At 36.0% G+C, this 23,347-nt stretch overlaps 1 protein-coding gene across 14 annotated transcripts in view; it reads left to right on the top strand.

Annotated features, from left to right (window-relative positions):
- Positions 1 to 23,347, top strand: part of ERC2 (ELKS/RAB6-interacting/CAST family member 2) — a 431,010-nt gene that overhangs the window by 274,559 nt on the left and 133,104 nt on the right. For all 14 annotated transcript variants that reach the window (XM_039558888.1, XM_039558887.1, XM_039558889.1 and 11 more), the window contains one exon: positions 19,012 to 19,159. In XM_039558888.1, the coding sequence (XP_039414822.1) occupies positions 19,012 to 19,159 (148 nt within the window). The remainder of the gene's footprint in view (positions 1 to 19,011; positions 19,160 to 23,347) is intronic.

Raw genomic sequence — 23,347 nt, 5'->3', positions numbered from 1 at the left:
TTTTTTTCCCAAGTATTTTTTGCTTCTAATTATGCACTAAGGAAAAAAAATAGATTTTACACTTAGTGAGGTTAAAATATTCTCTTCTGTTTAGTCTTTCATCTTGAGTTTTGAGAAGATGAACTACCATGTTTATCATACTTATTTTGACCTTAACCTTTTTTTAATGAAAGAGACTTAAAATGTCCCAGCTGGCATGTCTCCAACTGTTGTGAAAAAAAAAAAAGAAGAAAGAAAACTTTGAGTAGCTCTTCCTGTGCAGTAGTCGTAGTAGGCTGAATAAAACCATATAATGTATTAAGCAGAGAGTCAGTAATCTGTTATTTGGAGATGGAATTTGAGACATGTCTTGCCCCAGTTCGTAACGAAACCTATGAAGAAACACTGTAGAGGAAAAAAAAGTCATAAAGTATATTAATAAGTATGCAAAAGCATTTAAATATGCTTTATTTTTATAATTTTGCATCAATAAATACAATCCCAACAATCATCATAACATCTTTATGCTTTTAATGTCAGGTAGTTTGGCTCAGTGCAAGGTTTATGTACCAGCCCATTAAGTCGGAACTAGGACATTCCCTGTGTTTTTAGTGGAATTTACAAAATGTGTACCAGCTGGAGATCTGATTCAAGGAACATGATGTAAACCTCTGTACATTGCCTACAAAAGCACTCCGAAATTACAGGTGAGAATTAGCTCTGGGAATATGTTCTGCTATGTGAGGATCAAAAGGGCATCACTTCACATAAATTAGCAGATTCTGCATTGGTGCAAAAGTAATGAAATACGAAGATTATCTTTCTTTTTAAATTAATTTATGATTTTTTTCACAAGTGTGTCTTGCATCAAATTTAAAGGACATGAGGTGTAGTTATCTTGCTGTCTGTATCAGATGTCTGTTAGTGAATATTGGCTGAGAGCTCTTCTGAATGGAGAACACCTTGCTCCAGATCGCTTCCAGACACATGTGGGAACCAGTGAAAGGCTTCCCAGATAACAGCAGCATTTGGTCAGGGTCAAAGATGAGAAATAATTCAGTGCCTTGGATCTCATTCTAGTGATGAGCATTCTGTTCTGGTCCTCAGAACTTGAAATGTATGCTTGTAATTTTTGGCAGTTCTAGAAAAGTAAATAACACTTTTTCCTTTGGAACGAAGGGACAATCAAGCGGACAGACCCTGAAGCTTATGACTACTGTGTAGGAGTAAAAGTTTTAGGAACTTGTTATAGGAGTACTTCACCTAAAAGCTGTTAGTAGCTACACACTCTAGCTGTGTATAAAACCTGTGTATGTTGCTGATTATGTTATATGCAGAATTAGAATTTTATCTAGATAAAAAATTCTATTCTTGTAGAGTACTAGAGAGAGTGTTCTTCCTGACTCCATTAAAATTATCCATGCTTTATAAGTATATATATATGCTATATAAGTATATATATGCTAATTAGTGCAGTATAAAGTTATTGAGAGCCATACTTGAAAGCCACACATCAGCAAATGCATGCCCTTGTGCACTGACACAACATGTTGGTGTAACAAGGACTTGATGTGTTCAAAATCCATGGGAAGTTCCTCTGGATTATTTGCGATGTCAGTATTTCAGCTGTTTAGCTCTAATACCTCAGCTTTTCTGACTTTTCATTCAAAGCCTAAATATGGGAGAAGGTGAAAATTTTTCTTTTTACCAGGACTGAAGCCTTAAATTTATATGTCACACTTGAAGTTGGGTGCAGTTGTGGCAGTGACCTGGAAGGAGCTGTGACTTTGGTCAGTCTTGTGGCATCAGTTTTAGCCTGATACACTGTTGGATCAGAGGGACAAAGGGTTGTGAGTAGGAAAGAGATTCAAGACTTGTACCTCAGCTAGTTTATTATTCTTGGTAAAAATCATAAATGCTGATGGAGTAAGATTGGCAAATTTGTTCTTTATGAATGATCTGAAGTAATTACAGGTTAATATTCCAGAAAAGTATATTTTGTTAAAAAGCCTATCAAGTAGCAGTAATTTTTAATCCAGTGTCTTCTAAATAAGAAAGAAGTAAATGAACGAGATATAATTGTCTGAAAAGGATTTGCTTGAAGCTGTCAGTGTCCTGGTAACTTGAAAAACAGCACCGCTATTTAAGCATTAGATGTTCATTATCCTATAAGCAGAAATCCTAATTTATTTTTCTCTTTGTGCTTCTGTTGTGTGAGGGATAGGTAGCGGTAAAGCGATGTTTAAAATCTTGGTTGTGGTGGCATTATGTAACAGTCACTTTTCAACACAGTTACAGTGTTTCAATTTGCAAATTTTACATACTTAAAAAACCCCTCAGTCCAGCAAGCTGCAAACTTTTAAAGACTTTAAATCTGCCAAATTATAGCCTCTTATTTTTGCCTGACATATTTTCAGCTTAGACCCACATAGGAGCTGCCAGACTTGTTTCTTTTCATTACCTGTTCTATGTCTGGCTCGAAGTTTAGATTTTAGAAAATGGAAAAAAGCTGTTTGTGAAATCACAAGGCTCTTGAGCTCTTAGTTTCCTCTTAGTATCAACGTTTATTTATTTAGGTTTGGGCTGGGTTTCAAAAGATTGAAATTGGAAACAGAGAAGGTGACTCTGAATACCATTTATCTGTATGTAAGCGAACATTCAATGTACATTTAATTTAAAAAATTGCTGTTTCCTACAAGAGGGAGATATTTTTCACATTGTTAAAACATTTTTAGAGGTCACTAGGTGGTCATGTCACCAGCAGGGAGTTTTTGTTTGGCAGGCTGCATTAGCAGTTAGTAACAAATGCCTCCCATGATTCTGCATTCAAAAGGAGTTGCTTTGCAAGTAACAAATACTTACAACCTGAGAACTGAAGTATAAAAAGTAGTGACAAGGGAAAATGTTTGGAAATGTAAAACAGCATCTTTAGTGGCCAAATTGGAGTGTTTAGGGAGTTGAAGATTACATATCTACTTTATACTTGAGCTTGGAGTTTACAGAAGCAATAATATTTTCACTGCTGCAGTTGTGAGTCTCATCATTTCTAAAGAACTGTAAATTTGCAGCTTACAGAAGTCCTTGTTTTGGGCTGTGATTAACTCTTTGAATGTAATTGTCATCAGAGCCTTCACAGTCATTTTAAATTTTGTTTCCTTACATGGATTTGCATATTTTATGAATGCCTATAAATATTATAACTTAATTTTCCTCAGATTTGAAATGTTTTAAAAATTAAAAAGAAATAAAACTGAATAACACCAAATGTGTACAGAAGGTTTGGCCAAATCTACACTGGGAGATAATGGAAGCCATGTTTGAGAAATTCTTGGTAATCTCTTTCTTTGTTGTCTTTCTGGATTGAGATATGATGTGTAAATATTTGCTAGTGAGAGTACAATGGAAATAGTATTTGGAAAGTAAAAGTACTGAGAGTTGGACTGAAAATGTCCATTTGTTATATTTGTAATACAATTCATTTTTAAACAAATGTCATTAGTAGCTGGAAGAGCTAAGAATTTCTTCCCTTAAATATAGGGTTCACTTTTTTGTGATGAGTGTAATAGAGACATTCTGGTTATTTCAGTGTGCCATTTAGGCCCCATGCAAAAGAAATCAGAGAAGGACTCTAGAAGAAGATTAATGCCCATGGTGATGCTAATCTGAAGCAGCTGCTTGACTTAGGACTGCATTGATTCACACTTAAGCTCTGACCCTGGCACCTCTCCTGCTGTATGGCCAAAGTCTCCACAGTCCTCAGGCCTTTTGCACTCGGATGTCCTTGATAGGCTGGCTGTATTGTTCATTTAAACTGACCGTGTCCAGAGTGAGAACTTCTTGGTAGGAGAGGGTCTGTTGCGGGACGCACTGCCTTCCCCGTTTCACGTGAGGTGCACCTTCTATGGAGAGTCTGCAAGGGATGGCCAAAGCTGGAACCAGGATGAATTGGACACATGGTCTTTTCCTCTGGCCCCTCGAAATACATGTTTTCTTAAAACATGTCTCCATGGACAGTACTGTTGATGGACAGTACTGAAGGTCTGTGAATGGAGAATACCTCTGAAGGACGGCAGGATGGGATCTATGAGTAATCCCATCAACTCACCTTTACACTCAGCTTCCACAGGAAGGAAACTCTAGAATATATGAGATAGAAGAGAGTTGCTGTGTGCCCTCTGATCCTGTGACCTTGTTAAAACCAGGCCCCCAGTCTGGATGAGCTGAAGAATAATGTGTGCCAGCTGTGCAGGCTGCATGTAGTATTGGGAACCAAGAATCTTTGACAAAAAAAGGTGCTTGGAAAGGCACTTTAGGCCAATTGATACCACATGGTGACCTTATGAGGACCAGAGTCCTTGGGGTCCCTTTTCAGAATTTGACTTGGACCAAATCTAGCAGCTGGATTTTTTTTACTCTGGAGGGTTGCTGTGGTTTAGTTAGCTGTACTATCGCTTGTCTGTATTGAGTAGGAAAAGGCTGTGCCTGGAATTCTCAATATCTCTATTTTATTATACTCAGAAGACACATTCTGATAATTTTTTCTGGGGATTCCTGGCAGGAGCTATATGAAACTTAATCCTTACCTCAAGCTCTGTGGTACTAGAGCAGCTTGTGCATTACTGTGGTTAGGGCTCGTGAAAATGCAGGAGAGTATTTTCACAGGTCCATGGGCCAGTGATAGATCAAGCAAGGAGAAAAGAACTTGTTTCTTGTGTGTGAGTGTTAGCTGTTGGTCTAAACCTGCCAGCAAGCTCTCCTGTTCCCTGTTTCAGCATGGACATTCTGCTCAGGTGACCTGGTCTGGCTCCTGAGAGAGATATGTTTATCTTCATTATTGGGATATAATCACACAACACCTGGAAGCTGTGGTGGTGTGCTGGATACTGACACAGTCTATGGCTAATGAGATTTACTTAAAATATTTTCTTGATGAGGATTTCCTAAATTGTGGTCTTAGCTGATTGGAATAAACAATAAACTCAGTCCAAGAGTTTCATGACCCTTTGTAGGCTTCTCACAATTTCAGTTTCTGTGCAAAAAGGATTTGTGGGACAAATTGAATGTTTTTCAATAACTTCACTTTTCTTTAATAAATTAGGCTGAAGTTACAGATTTTTTAAAGAATATGTAGGCACATATTTTGCTGTGTACATGATGAAATTGAAATTTGGTGGGTTTGTAATTGTATATTAAAGAACAGTAGCTCACCTTGAAGGTAACAACTGAAAATTGATCTGTGAGTTGGTAAATATTGGGAAATGCTATTTGTTCTTTTGGTAGCTTCTCTCCTCTCCTGCAGCAGCTGAGGTTTTACTGCTGGAATACATTAATTTAAGGTCATTTTTATTAGATCCATCTTTAGAAAATGAATGCCACAGCTTTTTAACTAGCAAATTTTATCAACATCTTTAGCAGATCACCAGTGAGGTGCACTAGTCATTGTCAGTAATCATTTCTTTGCAGACTTGGAAATAGTTGCTGAGTCTCTATTCTGTTGAAAAACTAAGGCCTCTCCCAACAATCAAAGCATATGCTTGGGTCCTTGGAGGAATTTAAGCTGTTTCTAGACAGGAGTTGGGGGAGCAGTTGGGGTTCTGTCCATCTCTCAATTCAAGAATTGGTCGTTTTTAAATACAATGTTAAACTTTGGGTACTGTTTTCAGCAGATTTTGATTGTGCTCTGATTTATTAATTTTACTGTATTATGACTGCTGGTTTAGTTACCAGATAATGATACAAAGTTAATGATGAGGTACTACACAGAGTAAACTGCTCTGATAAGCTCTGCCAGATGGGTTTTAGGTTTATCCAGTTTGCCCATCAATTGTCTGTGTATCAGCTGGCTGGAACTGGGGATGCTGGGGTGCATGGGGCAGAGATTTCAAGCCAGCCACCTTCCTGCCTAAGGGACAATGCTGGCACAGCTGCAGGGTGCAGAAGAGCTGTTGGTACTGAGATTAAGTGGAAGTGGCAGCAGTAGCTACTTAAGACAGAGAACAGGAGGGAACAACATGGGGTAGTGAACGGGAAGGGTGTCAAGTTGGATCACTGGGTGGGACATTATCCTTAAGAGATTTTCAGATGCAAAAAAGTTGGCATCTAGTAACATTGATTACAGTCAAATGGAAAGAATTAAAAAATTACTCTCCATGTAGTGTTCCAGATCCATCAAAAATTCACTGGCTAACACCAGGATTTGGTTATAACCAGTGAGAGTTGTTCTACCTGTTGATAAAGTAGCTATTTAGAGAATACCTATTAGCAGTTCCTCCTTTAATTGTATTGTTCATGTGTCTTATTCACTGTATTGATTGCAGAGAAATAAAAATAATTTTCTTTATTATATGAGTAGCTGAGACAGTGACTTCTTAGAAAACATATTTTTTGGAGATGTTAACACATGTGAAACTGTGTTCCCATACACTTTGCTGATTTGCTTTTCACTTAGGTGTCAGCACTGATACGATGAGCTCCTTGTTCAGTTCTCTTCCTTCAAGCTACTCTGCTTCCTATAAATGTGAACTGAATATGTCAGCCTTTATAAACATCATACAGACTCTGTTCCTCCCAAACAATTGTAGCTGTTAGTAATTGTTCATTACAGAGTAAATTCCACTAATGTTCAGAAGCATGGAAGTAATTTGGGGAGAAACATACTTTGTTCTTTTGTACTTTGTATAATACCAATCTCTGCCTTAAGGATAAGCTGAAGTCAACCTTAAATGCAGAACCATAAGCAGTGTTCAAAAAGTAGCTTTAAAATGAGTAGAACAATCAAACCAATTATGTCTTTGCCAGGATTTTAATACTTGAATGTAGTTTTAAATGTTTTAAATATTTTGTTTATTAGATTTTTACATAGTGTTCCCTACTTTTGAAAATACCTCAGTTCTTTGTTAATGAAAACTTTGTTTTCTGTTATTAAATCACTGGGTTTTGTGATGAGTAAAATAATAGCCTGTACGCCTGTCTCTTTTTTTTTAAAAAAAAAAATAAGGCAGACATGGATAAAATTTCTTAGTGCCTGATCCTGACGTGACTTTTTGGTTTTTTGGTTGATCTTCTAGTCTAGAAAGGATAATGCTGCATTCTCTCTTTCAGCACCTTTTTGCTAATTTTTTGTGTTACTTTCTTGTTTGGGGAAGTGTTGTAGCCAGCTAGCATGGATCTCATATGCTTTAAATAATGTCTAGAATACTTCACATCATTTTGTATTCTGAGAGTGGGCATTTTCTTTTGTACTGGAGAGCACATTCAGCAGCAGAGGTACCTGCAGAGCTGAGTTGTAGTGACTAAGTAGGTCCCTTTAATGCACCCACTTTTGTGTCTAGACTTTGATTTGGTTACTTCTGGCTTCTTTGAGCAGCTGAGGTGCCATTATTTCCTCCCACCTGTACTGAATCTCTGCTCATTGCAGAAATTATCAGCTGCTGTTTCATTTCTCATAGCAATGGCACTTCTATTAGCATTCCTCCTTCTAGTGACAGCTCATCTGAAAATGGATCACATTATTTGTGTGAGTCACAAGGCCACCCGGAGAGCAATTTCAGCCAGCATTTTCCATAGCAACTCCTTCTTAGGCTGATTCTGCCACAATTCTTTCCAGATGTGCTGTTGATTCAGGTAATGTTCAAAATTCTGTTCTGAAATTCTTTTTTGTTGTTGTTCTTGGATTCCAGAGCTCATCCATGGTTGCAGTAAGTGTACAACTTTGTACATAGTTTAAAAAAAAAAATCAAATCAACCATGGGCATGCAGAGGCCCCAGAATGTGTCCTCTATTTGATTCTAAAGAAGATTGGCTTTTTTTTTTTTTTTTTTTTTTTGAATTGCTGAATTTGGTTATTTTTCCAAAAGCACTGTTGATTTTTGTTAGATGGACATTCCACGTCTTTAGTTTTGGAAGGAATTTATAGATTTTTCTACTATAGCCACTGTAGAAAATTAGCAATCTTTATTAATTCGACTGTTCTTGCAAACATACCTCTTGTAGGACTCTGGCTGGGGAAACCTGATTTTGCTGTCTGGCCTGTGTTTGGTAGCTGCTTCTGGAAAAGTCTCAATACCCTCTTTTCCTAAGAAGATTCACCTCAGTTATTTTAACATATTATACCCAACTAGACCAGTTACCTTCTGACATAGAGCTGGCTGATAGCTTGAGAAGGCAGTGTTCTAACTATGGAAAGAGATGAAGAGATGAGAGCTAAAATACTGACAAGAAAGAAAAACCAGTTTGATTGACCTACCCAATGAACAGTAAGAGCCATACAGTTTTTTAATTCTAGTTCACAGATTTTAGTAATTTCAAAAGTATCATCAAGTACTGATTTTCAGTAGCCAGTGTAGTCTTATGTATTAATTAATTTTATTGTCCATTTTTGTAGTAGAATTTGAACCAACTTTGCACAAAAGCAAACCTTTTTTTGCCTGGAACAAAAGTCCTTCAGTTCAAGAAGTTTTGCTAAAGACTGTCAGAAATATGTTTGAAATCAATAGGAACTTCTTGTGTTAGTTTGGTATGATCTGTAAGAAGTTAACTGATTATCAAGACTAAACATGCTACAATTGATTGTGACTGTCTTAAAATATCTCAGTACTGTTACTTCTGCTGTGGTGACTCCTTATTGCCATTCCAACGTCTGTCCTGTGGACTCTAGACCCTCTCCCTGATACAGTTCAGATGCCCTTTATGCCTCTTCAGTCTGCTTTGAGACAGTCAGCACGAAGTGTCTTCACTGTGAGCCAGTGTGGGTTATTTTAGAGCTCTAAGACTCTACATATGCGTTTTTTTAAATGTTTCTGTAGCCGGAAACAGATTTTGAAACAGTTAACCCACCAAAGGAGATCAATGAGGCAACTTCTTTGTGCAGAGTTCAATCATGTGAGGTCTTCATGCTTCTGGCAAAGCTTGTGAATAGCTCCATTAGCAGGGAAGTCATATAATTAAATAACATCATGTGGTATCCTATCTCTTTCATTCCCAATCTTTTAAGATACTAATTAGAGAAATATTTGTGTGCTGCTGTCTAATTTCCTCTCTCCTTCCATATAAAATGTATTGTTCCTACTCCAGGCTTTCATTGTCTTTAGTGCTGTGCTTTGGGTGTGCAGTATTTTATTAAAAATGAAGATTGGGGTTTTTTTCCACTGAGATAAAATGATAGTGGCAGGGTTTGAATAAATATTCTCTGATAAAATGCTCTTAGGCACTTAGGTCTTTAGACGTCCCGCACCTGAAGGAATTGTGGCCTGCTAGTTAGAGAAGAAATAACTTATCTTCTTTATTCAGGTGTTTAACTACTTCTTTTTTTTAATGTTAGCTCCAATACTTGGTGCTGTTAAGATTTGATTTTCTGTGGCTTGTTCCAGTAGTTCCAGATATAATGAAATTGTCAGAAGTGCTGTGTTAAAGTTTATTCTGTACCTAGCATTACCTTATCAACCAGGCAAATTTAACAAAAACATAGTTTTATACAATAAAAACGTTGAGTCACAATAATTGGTAGAATTTCCTGTATCAATCAAATTAAGCTGTGTAACTTTTAACACCTACTCATAGTGTAGAAATAAGTAATGAATGTCATCGTGTTAATAACGGCAATGATGTTTCTGACTTCACAGGTTTGGATTAAAATAGTTAAAATACTAAAATATCAGCCTTCTTGGGATGTGTGTGTCAGGGATGTTTGTTCAAACATCCAAGGGGTTTCTTGGTTTCAGGTTCACATACAGAGTTGTACTCTAACCTGCGTTTGTGACTGGTGGAATTTATATGGCACTGGTTTACACTGGTCTGACACTCTATCTCATAAGTGAGCATTTAAGCTGTGCCCTCAGATCAGTTCTCAAATATGAATTATGCACTGCCAAGAGAGTGCATTCTGTTAATTGTAGCTGCTCAGGCAGTTTTATTTCTCAAAATTGCCTTCTAATGTACTGTAAAGCTCAAGGCATAAATTCTAATGCATATTCATACTTATTTCTATGTTTTGTTTCAAAATGGAGCTAATTTGTGACATATTTTCAAGTTCAATGTGATCTACATTGAATTTTATGAATTTTGTGTTTGTTGTCCAAAGGGCAGCTCTTTGTAGCATTATGAAAATTAGAAGACCTTAAGTTACTTCTTTCAAAACTAGCTCAATCTTTTTCTTAAATTTCCAGTGGAAAGGAAGGAAATAGATTTTTGTATGTTTATTTGTGTGGATAATTTTGTTGATGAGCATTTATTAGAAGTTGAAAAAAGCCCCACTAATTCTTTAGCATAACCATCTACTTCGTAACAAATTGTCAACTCCAAAGGTTGGTTTTGTTTTTTTTTTTTTTTTTTAATATCATGTTTCTGCATCTCAGTTTTATATGTCTATGACTCAAATATTTTGAATTCTCTGCAAATTCATTAAAACAGTAGTAACTCTTAATAGCAACTTTTTTTCCCCCAAGCTTGAACCTTTATTTGGCAGTTCAAAAACATTACCAAGAACTATATTCTAAAGATCAAACCATTCTTCTTCCAAAGCACTTTTATCTTCATCTTCTATAAACAAAAAAAGGGGTGTTGAAGGATGAGAGAGCTGACAATGACAGATTACCTGTAGTTTTGTTTTCCTGTTTAACTTAGGTGGACCCTGTGCAGTGCCACGTTGTGCTGTAACACAACCCCATGTGCTCAGATCCCATTGTTCTTCCTCCCAGCAGTCTCCACTTCTGCACCACTTTGGGCTGTGGCATAAAGCAGGCAGAGATATTTTATCCAAGTGTTGGTGCCATTCCTGTGGAGAATCAAACAAAGCCAAATGAACAACAGGAGCCAGTTCCAGTAAAAAGCTGCAAAACTCAGGAATAATTGTCATCTAATTTCTTCTGCTGTGCTTTGCAGGACTGTGAATGTTTTTCCCCTCGGCATTTCTCACACAATCTGAAGTTTCTTCCATCTACTCCTGTGTGAGCAATGCTGCCTGTTTGAATGAAATGATAATGCAGTGGTTACTGAAGCGTGATCTATGAAACTATGATGTAATTGCTTTCACAATGTCTTTTCTGGGGGATCTTTTTTACTTATCTGTCATTTCTAAAATATAAATTATCGAGACATCAGAAGTGCAATGTTATAGGGCTTGAAAAAGTTCCAAGAATGCAAAGGGCAGTTGAGTGGCTACTTCTTACTTGAAAATTAGCCCCAAAAGATGGGCATGAAGTTCCTTCCGTGTCTTTTAAAATCTGGATTAGTTTGTTTCCTTAACAAAGAACCTATATGCACATTTCAAATTGCTGTTAAGGAGGAAAAAAGTGAATAATTTGAAATTGCCAATGTAAAGGCAGTGCAGTTAGTGGGAGATGTGTGATTATGGGAGTAATGCACTGTGGCTCTGGCAAGGTGCAAAGGAGGAAAAGGACAAATGGTTAAGGAAGGGGATTTTTCAAGGAACTCCTCTGAGATTATTCAGAATCAGGTCCTCTCTTTTGCATCTTTCCTTTTACTCTGACATGTCACTTCAGGAACAGATGAATCTTCCCTTTTCTCCTTGATTTTAGTCTAATATACATCTGATATAGGTGTAATATAGAGACTATTTGTTGTCTATCTCACTTAGTGTAAGCACTGATATTTCATCCTCACAGCTGCTTCCAGCAGAAGACTGATCAGATGGAAAATTCAAGATTTGATATTCAGATAATGTGAGGAAAAGTGCTTGGTAGGTTGGAGTGTGGAGTGGGGTCTGTAAGAGCAGGTCCCCCCCCCTCTTTCTGTACCACACTTAATGGAGCAGCCCTTTCTTCTCAGTGTGTTTGGGCTGTGGAGCATCAATAGTTGTCTGTGTTTGCTGTTAAGGGAACCAGGACAACCCAAAACGCCATTTCATGCTGTCTTTTCCTTCTGAAAGTATTTCAGAGGGGTTTGTTCTTTGAATACAGTGCAAGATAATTGGTCATTTAAAAGGAGTAATCTATAAATGTGCTTTTGTAAAGCAATCGGAGAGATAAATTTTCTGTCAGAAAAAGCTTTAAAATACCAATAATATTCTGAAGTTTATTTTCTAAGATGCATGCACATCCATAATGGATTAACAGCATGTTTTAACAAACCATTTATTTGCTTTAGGAGTGACAGAGAGAAGCTGTTTCAAACAGGATCTCTCATCACCGTCTATCTCTAGTCACCTCCTACTGAACTTAAGGTTGAATACTGGGGGTCACGAGGGAAAGAAAACAATAATTAAAGTGAAGAAGCTGATTGAACTGGGTTTTTTGTTCTTCAGTATGATTAGCATGTAAGAAGCTGGCTGAGTACTTTACTGTATATCATTAGTTCAAACATTTCTGACTTGATTTAGTTTTAATAGTGACTTTTAAAATTGCATTTCTGTATTTTGTGGAGAACAGCTTAAGTAGTAAAGGCAGTAAAAGTTCTCGTTAGAAGGTCTTGCTTCTATAAATCTTAATCTTGGAATTCTGTTAGGCTACAATTGGGCTGTTTCTAAGAACTCACCCCACCTCCCAAAAAGTTGTCATGGGTTCTTTTATTAAAGCTCAAAAAATTATTCTTAGACTAACAGAGGTGGGGAGTAAGGCAGGAGTGTTTACAGAGCTCACTTCTAAATTGACTGTGATAAGTGGCAATGCAATGTATTATGATTAGAGGTTTCTGGGAGACTCTTTAAGAAGGTTAACTGCAAGGCAGCTCTCAAAAGAAAGCATTTATCTTATTGGTCATCCTTCAGTGTTTTATACTACTGAGATTTTTTTGTGGGTGGTTAGAACCATTTTTTTGTGTTTTATTAGCTGTATCTTGAATACCTCCTACTAGCTGAATGACAGTTTAGGGTTATTAAATCTGTTCTTAGTACATTTTTTTATCCTTAGTTAATCCTGACTAAATATATGCTAGTGAGCAACCCTTTTTTCTCAGTTGTTGCCCATATTTGTTAAAGAAATTATTCCATTTGACATTTGTTTAGGCTGAAGTTTGATAAAATACTGTATACAATATACTTTTTCAGTTTGGCATTCAACAGAGACTTTCATGGATTTATTTCTTTTTGCATTATCTTATCTTACCTTCTAGTATGCTAAGACTTCCTTTTCATATTAAGTAATTTTTTTTGACTCCAAGACAGATGCTTTCACAAATGCAAACTTTGTGTGTATTGCTAGAGATCTGTAAGATTGCATTTTTCAGGTGTTAGGTAACATTTATAGTTGAGGTACTTTGCTATCATCTGCTTTCTCTAATCCTATGTCAGGTATTTTTTTTAATTCAGATTTTTCTTTGACACTATTTCCAGTGACTTTACTAAAAGATTGATATTATTTTATACTTTCTGTTTGTTTAAAAGCTATCTCTATTATCAGATTAATAATTGATCAATCCTCCAAGGAAAGGAAACTTTGTATTTGACTATCACTGAGGAATGGCTATTATCATCACATCTTGGCTAGATAGGAGGAAAAAACCTGGCTGTTTTCTTCTGCAGTTTATGGACATGACTTCTGTTTCTGTGTGCCATGAATATAGAAAAGTTCTGTTTCAATTGGACATAGCATTTTAGGTTCTCATTATCATGTTGCCACTCATAGACTATTTATTGTAGTTTTTCCCAATGTTTTCTCATAATTTCTCTGCCTTTCCCCACATTTTTTAGAGAGTGCTGGGTTCAGTATTTCAGCTAAGACCATTTGTGTAGATGTAAATACTCACTTCTGCTTGGCAATCTATTTTTGTTTTTATTTCTCAATATGATACTTGCCTTATTCACAACAGATCATCAGTATGGAGTTTCTCCTTACTTTTCTAGGCAGCATCTTTGGTTTGTAAAGACCAATTTTATTCCTGTCTTCATGCCACATGAAAATCCTCCCATTCTGAAGCTGCATTGAAATGTAATAAGTAGATTTTCTGGTCCATCATTCATTAGTTAATGAAAACATTATACAAACTGGAATTTTGGGTAGAACACAATTTGTGTAAATAAATTAATTCCTGGCCATTAGGGTGGGAGTGTTTCTTTCATCTATTCCTTTGTATTTAATATGAAGTGACATGAAGTATAGTAAGATTTTTGTGCAAATTTTCTTGGTACTTCTTAGTGGAAGCCCCAGGACTGTAAGCCCAGATCCCTCAGCTGAGTGTGCTTATTAAGACACTGTTGTATTCACTGGCTCTGTATTAAGGAGACTTGCCTGAGGTTGCTGTGGGTTGTTGCAGTCAACCTTTGCCAGGGGAGGAGAAATTTCATTTCATAAGTTTTGCTTTTCCAGGGAAAAGTTTTCCCTCTTCTCTTTGCAATGAGCAGCATATTATAGAGGAAGATAATTAAGTTGGAAATCCTAGGAATGACTTTATGCAGGTGAAAGAAAAATGTATATAATAATTGCCAATGTGGAGCATTTGCTGTTAGGTTTAATATATATTTTTTAATTTGAGGGTTTACTTACTTTAACTGTGAAAAGTTAGAGTGATTTTTTTTTTTTTTTGTTTTGGTGTTAAAAGTACTACCCTGTTATTTGTATAACAGATTAGTTTGCCAAAAAAAGAGAGGAAAAACTACTAATAACAGAAGGGATTACTCTTTATAAATATTACTGTTAAAGAATGTCATTTAATCCACTGCACTAATAAATTATTTTAAAATGTATTTTATTGCTATAATTTATTAAACAATAAGGAGACATTTTGGCTGCAAATAGTGATAACATCTCTGTAGAACTGCATTTGGAAAGTCATTTTTTTTCCTGACACAGTAGATAATTAGGAATTATAAATTATGCTTACACTCTTAGGCACGTTAGCTGAGAGCACATCAGAATGTGTGTTGTTCTTGGTGCCAGTTCAGGTCGTGATTTTCAAAACTTCTTGCACTGAAGCTCATGATGAGTTTCGTTTTCTAGCAGCAAAGTTGAAGTGTATGACTTATCTGAGAGATTTAAATAAAAACCTTACTACCAGTTTACATTTTGGAATGAAGTTTACTTCATATTTGTAGGTGAGAAGATTATTATTGACATCTACTTTGCTGGCATCTTAACCTTGTTCCTAGTGGCCAGATAATCTCAAATGTTTGCTGCAAAAACAGTGATGTTAATTTTCTAGCCAGGTCCCTGGATAGCTAAAATAAAGTGCTCCTGGCTATGAGGTTTTGTTCTTCTATAGGAAACTTGAAGTATGATGACAGGCTAGCATAACAACTTTCACAGAAGTGGGTAAACTAGTTTGCAAAATGTAATAAATAAGCTATGATAATGTAGAGATCCTGATCTATCCTGAGAGGAAGCTTCAAAAATGCTTCGATCTCTTCACTTCCAATGCCTCACAAGTGTGGGCAAGGTCTTTTTCAGCCTCTGTCTTCCTGGGATTTTTTGGGGCTGGATCCTAGGCCATGCAGGAGTAAAGGAGGACATGGCTTTAGTCAGGTGCTGTGTCACAACCTGCATCTTTGCTTTGTACTCTGAAAAGTAATAATAAAATCTGTTGGGCTTCTCAGTCTTCCCTCTGTACAGAAGGAGGTAATTAATAAGGATTTAAACAACCACCATATCATTTGGTAGAATATACAGTCCTGCTTTGCCAACCTCTTGTTAACCCCGATGCCTGGTTAAACCCCACTTACATCTGAGGTTATTGCTGTTCAGATTATCCATGATAATAAACATGGATAATATGCTGACACATCCAGGAATATGTCTGTGCAGACAGGTGCTGTGCCCACACTGGGCAGGCTGTGTGAGCCAGCTCCAGTCTGGAAGCCATCAACACATTGTGTGGTGCTATCCCTGAGCTAAAACACCTTGTCTCACAGATAAGTGAGGCTTTACAGCTTCTGAGCAGAGGCTGACTCACATTTGGGTGACTCCAAGAGTGCTGGCAGTGTGAGTTTGCGTTTGATGTGTTCATCATTCCATGTGGCTGGGGAAGGGCTTCCATAGAAATCCCCACCGTCGTATGGCACAGTCGTCTCTCCACATTCATACGTTTAAGGCCTCCCAGCTCCACTTAAATTAACTACAAAGATAAGATTAAAAAATCCATTGGCAATAATTTGGGGGGCTGATTCAAACAAATTTGTGCTGTGGGTTTGATTCAAATCTTGGAGTGTCTCAGTGGACCACTTGTGGTGTCATTTGACAGCAGCTATTTCACATGACTATGAACCATCATTTCCTGGAAGTGCTTGATATGAGTCATTATTTCCTGGAATTAAGTGTTTGGTCACATATTTTTCCAAGCATTTTCCCAAGATAGGAAAATCCCCATCAGCTGAGAAAATAAATGCTAAGGTCTGCAAAATTTTGTGGGTTTGGGGCTGCAGTATGCAGAGTGCAGATTTTTCAAAGCATGTTGACTGGCTCTCCTCTCCCATGAAAGATTTCACCTCATCTGTTTCTTTAAAGTGGAGTGGAGAATGTTGCACAGCTGAACAGTTAATATCACAAGAATGTGTGATCATTTTGGCTGGCAATGCAAAAAGTATGGATGTGACTGAATCCTATTATCAGTTGTTGAAATCTTACCAAATAATTCAGTAGTTCTGACTCTTCTTCCTCATTAGTCAGGTTTGTGCTTTTACTGCCAATTTAGAGGCAGTGACATGATTTAAACTTCAGAGAAGTAAAATTTCAGTATAGCTTCATGTTGTTTTCAAGTTAATTTAAACCTTTTATTCAATTTTTGGCTTTTTACACTGTAATGTGTGTTACTCATCATTAAATAACTATATATCATTAAAAACCTCACAGGTGACAAGTATTTACTGTGGAATTTGCTATTAGAGAGCAGACGTATTATATTGGGGCTGGCTGGCATGGAGTTAACCTACACAACTTAAGAAAGAACCTAAAGATGTTCTAAAACCTCGGAAGTTCTGAACTGTAGATTTCTTAAACACGCTCACAATGAAAATAGGTTTGTGATGGTATTGTGAATGTTTATCTTCAGATATTATAACTGGAACATTGTTACACTTCTAACTAACCTTTCTCTGTAATTTTCTGAGAGTGTGCTGTCAGAAAATTGTAGAGGAGCTAATCTTATTTAATTTAGAACAATGTATTTTATGGCTATATGCAAAATGCTGTTTCTTTTTCTTTGGCTTTAAAGTCACAGAATACCTTTATTTCTGCCAGAGAACTTGTGTTATCATTCCTGATATCTGTGAGGGTGAGGAGGCCCTGGCATAGGGTGCCCAGAGAAGCTGTGGCTGCCCCATCCCTGGAAGTGTCCAAGGCCAGGTTGGATGGGGCTTGGAGCAACCTGGGATAGTGGAAGGTGTCCCTGCCCATGGCGGGGATGGGACTGGATGGGCTTTAAGGTCCCTCCCAACCCAAAACATTCCATGATTTTGTGATAAATTACTTCCTTTCTGCAAGTTGAGAGGAGTTGAATAGTGTAGCAAATCAACTTTTATTTCACTGCATTAAAAATTTAATATTTTAATTAAAATGCTATAGAATAGATATTATATTTGAATACAACACATGAACAAACTGAGTCTTTTACAAATTACTACACAGCAATTTTTATACATTATTATGAGGTTTATAGAAAAACAATATGCCTATATTTCATTTCAAATTAGCATTATGGATATGTAACCCCTCTGCTATATATTTTTTGTTTAATGTTGGTTATTTAAAATAATTCATAGCTATGATTTAAATTAAGACTGTTGGAGTCATATGACATTCTCTTTTAAACATCATTTAACTGAGATATGAATGAAGAAGACAGAATAATAAATGAGACTATTAAAGTGTATGAATAAAATGCAACTGTTTATCTAAAATTGATCCATGTCGCATAACTTCGACTAAAATAAATGGGTTGTTTTTCTTTGACTCCATCAGAAATATTGTCCTATAAACATTTATATTAATACATTAGGAACTTTGAAATAAAAGTGGAATAACTTTCTTGACATTTTTGCTGGCAAGCAAAGGACTGTGAGAATTCCAAACTTTTAGCTCACCTTGACTGTATGAAGTTCACGAGCTGTATTCTTACATTTATTAGCAGTTGGAGCCTAAGGTTAATTTATGATTCATTTATCCATGTTTATTTTTTAATGATTGATCTTATATAGTTCTGGGAAAAGGCACAGGCCATAACATATTCTTTTCTAAAAGCTATTAGGTATTATGTGCTTTTTCTTGGCTGATAAGTCATAGTCTGTCATTGAATACATTGCAGAAGGTGAATATATTTCTTTTATTTATGAAATTAAAGGAAAGATTATGGCCTTGCCAGAGCATGAGCATTTTAGGGTATAAGATACTGCAAGATCTGTGCTTTCAACTGCATGTTGTAAAAAATTGCCTTTGTCTTATGTCCTCACAAACTATTTATGATGGCCCCTGTGAGTGTCTCTGTGATCCCATATATATCTGAGAGCTGTAAGATTCTGCTTGCTCTCTGAGATTGAGGGGTCAAGATGGCAAAAGAAGTTATTTCTCATGAACAATCAGATCAAAAAACTTGTATTTTACTTCTAGAAATATATTTTTGTGTTGGCACAGTGAATAATAATAAATCCATAGGAAAACATGTAAGTAAATATGAGGGAGATATCCAGAGATTCCTGCACTGAGGACCCTAGTGTACCAAGTTAACAGGATAATATAAAAAGTTGTTTTATCTTTATCACTTTGCTCTCTAGAATTCAATCTCTATGATCTGAATAAGTCAAAAGAGATTTGTGTAAAGTATTCTAGAATTCAGGAAAGTGAATTGCAAAAAAATATCAAAGATATTTAAAAGCAAGAAATTTCACAGAACTCTTGTTAGATATCATATTGTACTAAAATAAACAGAGATAAATGTTTTATTAAGCAAATAATGAAAAGTCTATAAAGAGAAATTTGGGGCTAATCAGTTTATTTCATGATTTGGTTAGACCTGACAGAGATTGCTATTTAAAGTCTTCAGAAGGTAGGTGATTGTTCTAGTGATTGAAAGAAATATCTCACGTAGTGTGATATAGTTGTATGTATTCTGTTTTAATGAGAATGTTACAATTTTAATTTTATTTTATTTTATCAGACAGGAAGCTTTGCTTGCTGCAATTAGTGAAAAAGATGCAAATATTGCCTTGCTTGAGCTGTCTGCTTCAAAGAAAAAGAAGACTCAAGATGAAGTAATGGCTCTTAAACGAGAGAAGGACAGATTAGTACATCAGTTAAAACAGCAGGTGGGGAGACATTAATTTTCATACTTTCATGGTAACAGACAACTGGCATCATTTTCATTTGTCCTGTTTTATTCTGTTGTCCTACTGGAAGTGTTCAAGCCAGGTCTGACACGTGACAGCAGTTGCAAAAGGTAGGATGTGTTCCATTTAAGCGTTTATTGCTTCTCTGGAGTTGTTAAGAATTAGCTGCATGTTTGGCTCATGTTATATGCAGCCAATACATTTTCTTTTCCCTCTTCATATAGTTTCCAACCTTCTTAATTCTGTGGGAGAGGAGAGCAGATGCTTTTTGCATCAAGCAGGATCTGTCCGTTCTGTTGACTCTTTTTAACCTCCTCCTGTTCCGTTATTTGCTTATCTGTTGTAAAATAATTGTGTTTTCTGAAGGCTTCAGGCTTTCTGAGAGGTTATCTAGAAATTTTGATTATCCTTAAAATAAATTCTCAAATGGGTAAAAATCTCTCTGCCTTCAACACTATAAATCATTTGAGGTTTAAATAAAAACCACATAGTTAAAAAAACCCTCTAGAAATAGATATTATCGCATATGTTCCATCCATGATGCAGTTGTGTCTCAAGTCAGTCAGCTGGCCAGGAGATATTTCACCAAAATTTATATGATAAATAGGCTGATGTGCTTCATGTTTTTTATCACTTCACCCCACTGTGCTGCACCAGAGCAGATGATGATGAATTCCAAATAATTTTAGGGATATTTGTTTTGGTTTGCTTTGGAAAAGAGAGGGTAGTTATTTTCTTTTTTATCTTCCTTTTTTACCTTCATCTTAGGTTACTGAAGATTAAATGAATGCACCACTTTGCCATGTTCCATGATACCCATCATGGATATTTTAAAAATGCTCGTCAGAGACCTGGGCAGCTGTTTTGTTGTGCTTGTTTTTTGTTGTACCTTTAAGCTGTTGCTGGAGAGTGTTCCAAACATTGATAACTTTCTTCAGACAGAGAAAAGGAACAGCAGAAGAGCATTGCTAGAGAAGCATTTTGTTGGATAACTTCAGTTACAATTGTAACCAAATACTTCAAATACCTCCATTATTTATAGTGATAAAGATCTTCAGTAAAGCTATTTAGCTAGATTAAATTGATGCCAAAATAATCTCCCTGTTATCTTAGACACCACAAAAAAAGAGTCACCAGGAACAGGAATGTGGTTTAACTAGGTCACCACTTTATTACACTTAAGAATTATCTGATAATAGAGGTTGTAGACTTCACTCATACTTCTTTAATCCTTTTGGGAAGAGCCACTGTCAACCCCCAAAGGTTTCACATGTTCATCCACCACAAAGGCTTGATCTGACGTTGCTGGGCAGGGGGGCAGTGACAGATTTCACCCCGTGTGATACATCCCCCCCAAGTTCCTCCATTTTCTTGGGAGATGCTGTCTCTTGAGCTGTTTCTGATTCACCAGGACTTCAGTGAGTGATCAGCTGCAGCACCACTTTTTTTCTTCTGGTCTTATTTGTCCCATCCTCCATTTCCACAGCTGTTGCACCGCTGAAAGAGAGAATTCAAAAAAGCCACAGTTCTCCAGCCTAATGGGATCATCAAAGGAGAAATATTTATAAATATTAAAGGATGACTCACTAGATAATGCTAAAAATTCACATAAAGCCCTAAATTCATCCCTGGTCTATTCTGTAAGAGCAATTTTTGCTTTGAGAGGCAAAATAACATGTTGGTCCATGATAAATATCTATATTCCTCTCGTATATATCCACATTTTCAGGCCTTTGGGAATGTCAAACACTTTGTAAACTACTATTAAGACGTTTATTTTAAAATAATTTGTCACAATTTTTCACACTGCAAAAGAGGCATCTTAAAGAAGTGAAATATCCTGACTTTGTTGGGAAATGAGAATATTTAGGATTTATTTTAATAAAGCTACAGATAGGCATATCGTATTTTAAAGATTAAAATGTTATTTATATGAATGAGTTGATTCATCTTTTTATGGATTGTGGCTGTGTGAGTTTAAGTAAAAGTTCTGTTATTTTTAAGCTGGAAGAAGAGAATTGTTTTTATGTCAAAACCTAGATAACCTAGAAAAATTATTTGTATCACAGTGTATTCAGCTGTAAAATTAGTAGTAATAATGCTGACCTCTGTGTTGCAAACATATTCTCACAAGAAACAAACATATCTTATTGTAATGATTTAAATACAATTTAGCAGCTGCAATCTGTCAGTTAAATATTTATTGTTTAGTACCTTAAATAAATGGAACCATAGTAATACACTCCTAGAAAAACAAAACCACTGTAATTGCTTTGATTCATACACCAAATGCTGTATTTTGAGAGCTGTAGAACTTTGCAGTAGGCTTTAAAAAAACCTTTCAGAAATACAGTATTAAACAAAATTACCATGTGGGCTTTGCTGAGTGATTACATAATGTGTATAATCACCCTGGCCAAGATTCCTTTTGAGAATTCTGGGAAGCTATTTTTAGATAAATTTGTGCAGTGATGCAATCCTTCATGAAATAATTAGCTAAAAAGTCCATTTTTAGCACATCTCAAGAGATTTTGGTAAGAGCAGAAGACACTGTGATGTTTCTGATTCATCCTGAACTTGGATACTGCGAGAGAGTTTCCCATTTGTCTCTTTTCACTTTTAGGATATAGTGCCAAAAATGTAAGTGCAGTTGGCCAAAATGCAAGGTCTTCTAACTCCTTGAGAGCATTTTATTTTTCTTCTCAAAACATGAAATTAGAAACCTTTCCAGTGCTTTCAGGAGTGCAGGTGTACAGAATACTCTGGCCAGAGGCAAAGCTGGTATTTGGCAGACTTCTCAGTCTATTAGTTCACTGCTCTATATTTCATCACATCAACATATTGCTAGTACAACAAAAAGGGTGATGAAACAGTCAAGGAATTTAAAAAATGTGTGTAATCACACTTGCTCAGCAAACTAAAAACTAACAATATTTTCTCCTGCATGCAATATACAGAATTAATTCTTACTAATTACCCTGTAAATATTTTGAAGAGCTCTTTCAGCAGCAGATGAATAAAGTGGAATTGGAGGCATCATGTTGCATTCCTGTACTATTCTAGTTAAGTACTTCAGAAACATTGCTGGTGTGATATTATGGTGGTGACATCAGGCATTCAAGAATAACAAAATACCCCAAGAAGTATTTTCCCTGATAGATTAATTTAGCTTTATTGCACTGTGTATTTTATGATATTGAAAGTGTTTATATTACTGTAGGAGAAAAAGAATATGATTAGAAGTTGTTGTGATTGTGATTATTCTGGCAGCCCAACCCTGTGAATTAATTAATTGCATTTAAGGTCTCTATATATTTAACAAGTGTGGGAACAAAAAAGTCTTGCAATGCTTTCTGACAGTGTAGACATTGTCATCTGTAGCACTTGTGAACAGGAGCAACTTCTAGTGTTGGTTCCTAATCACTGTTGCTTCATGTTTCTGATGTAATACTAAGTTAATCTTTCTGACTGCCTTGAATTTCACAGGTGTGAATATTACAGGACCACGTAATTTTATGATTATTATTGTTGTTATTATTGTTGTTGCTGCTATTTTTTTTGTTGTTGCTGCTGTTGTTTATACAGATCTGCTTCAGAAAGAGATTTATTGTGCAGTTGAATCCAAATATTACTGCACAATGAGTAGAATCCATGTTAAGAAGCCATTCACCTGGGTACTGCAGACATAATTGACTATTCTGCTGCTTTTTTACCTCTTATGTTTATGCTGTTTACTATAACTCATAATATTGGTCTTGTTCAAGCTTTAAGCACCTAATTTTGGACAAAAGAGGAGTCTGAGACTCGTAAGTTTTAGTTTTAATTTTGTTACACTTATGCTGCACAGGTTCTTTGTTTATTTTGGGCAGGTAAGAATAGATGTTCTAATAACTTCATATATTGATGTTAATCAGTCTGGTTATTTTTTCCTTAGAAGTTCTCAGAAAATGTAGTAAAATGGCTTTTACTATCTGATTTTAAATGTGGCTGTTCAGATCCCATTTATGTCAATACTAGGCATCCAATGGCCTTACAATCTTAAAAATCTTTTTGGTTTATACTTTTCTATTAATTAGAAATATCCTAAAGGAATATTTCTGCATGACTTAACATTGGGGTTTATTCTCTTAATTTTTAACCTGATTTTTGAACCTGTGTTTTTGAACG

This window comes from Corvus cornix, chromosome 12 (genome assembly GCF_000738735.6).
Source record: "Corvus cornix cornix isolate S_Up_H32 chromosome 12, ASM73873v5, whole genome shotgun sequence".
Taxonomy (NCBI): domain Eukaryota; kingdom Metazoa; phylum Chordata; class Aves; order Passeriformes; family Corvidae; genus Corvus; species Corvus cornix.
The sequence above is the reverse complement of the archived record's forward strand: the minus strand, read 5'-3'. Positions and strand labels throughout refer to the sequence as shown.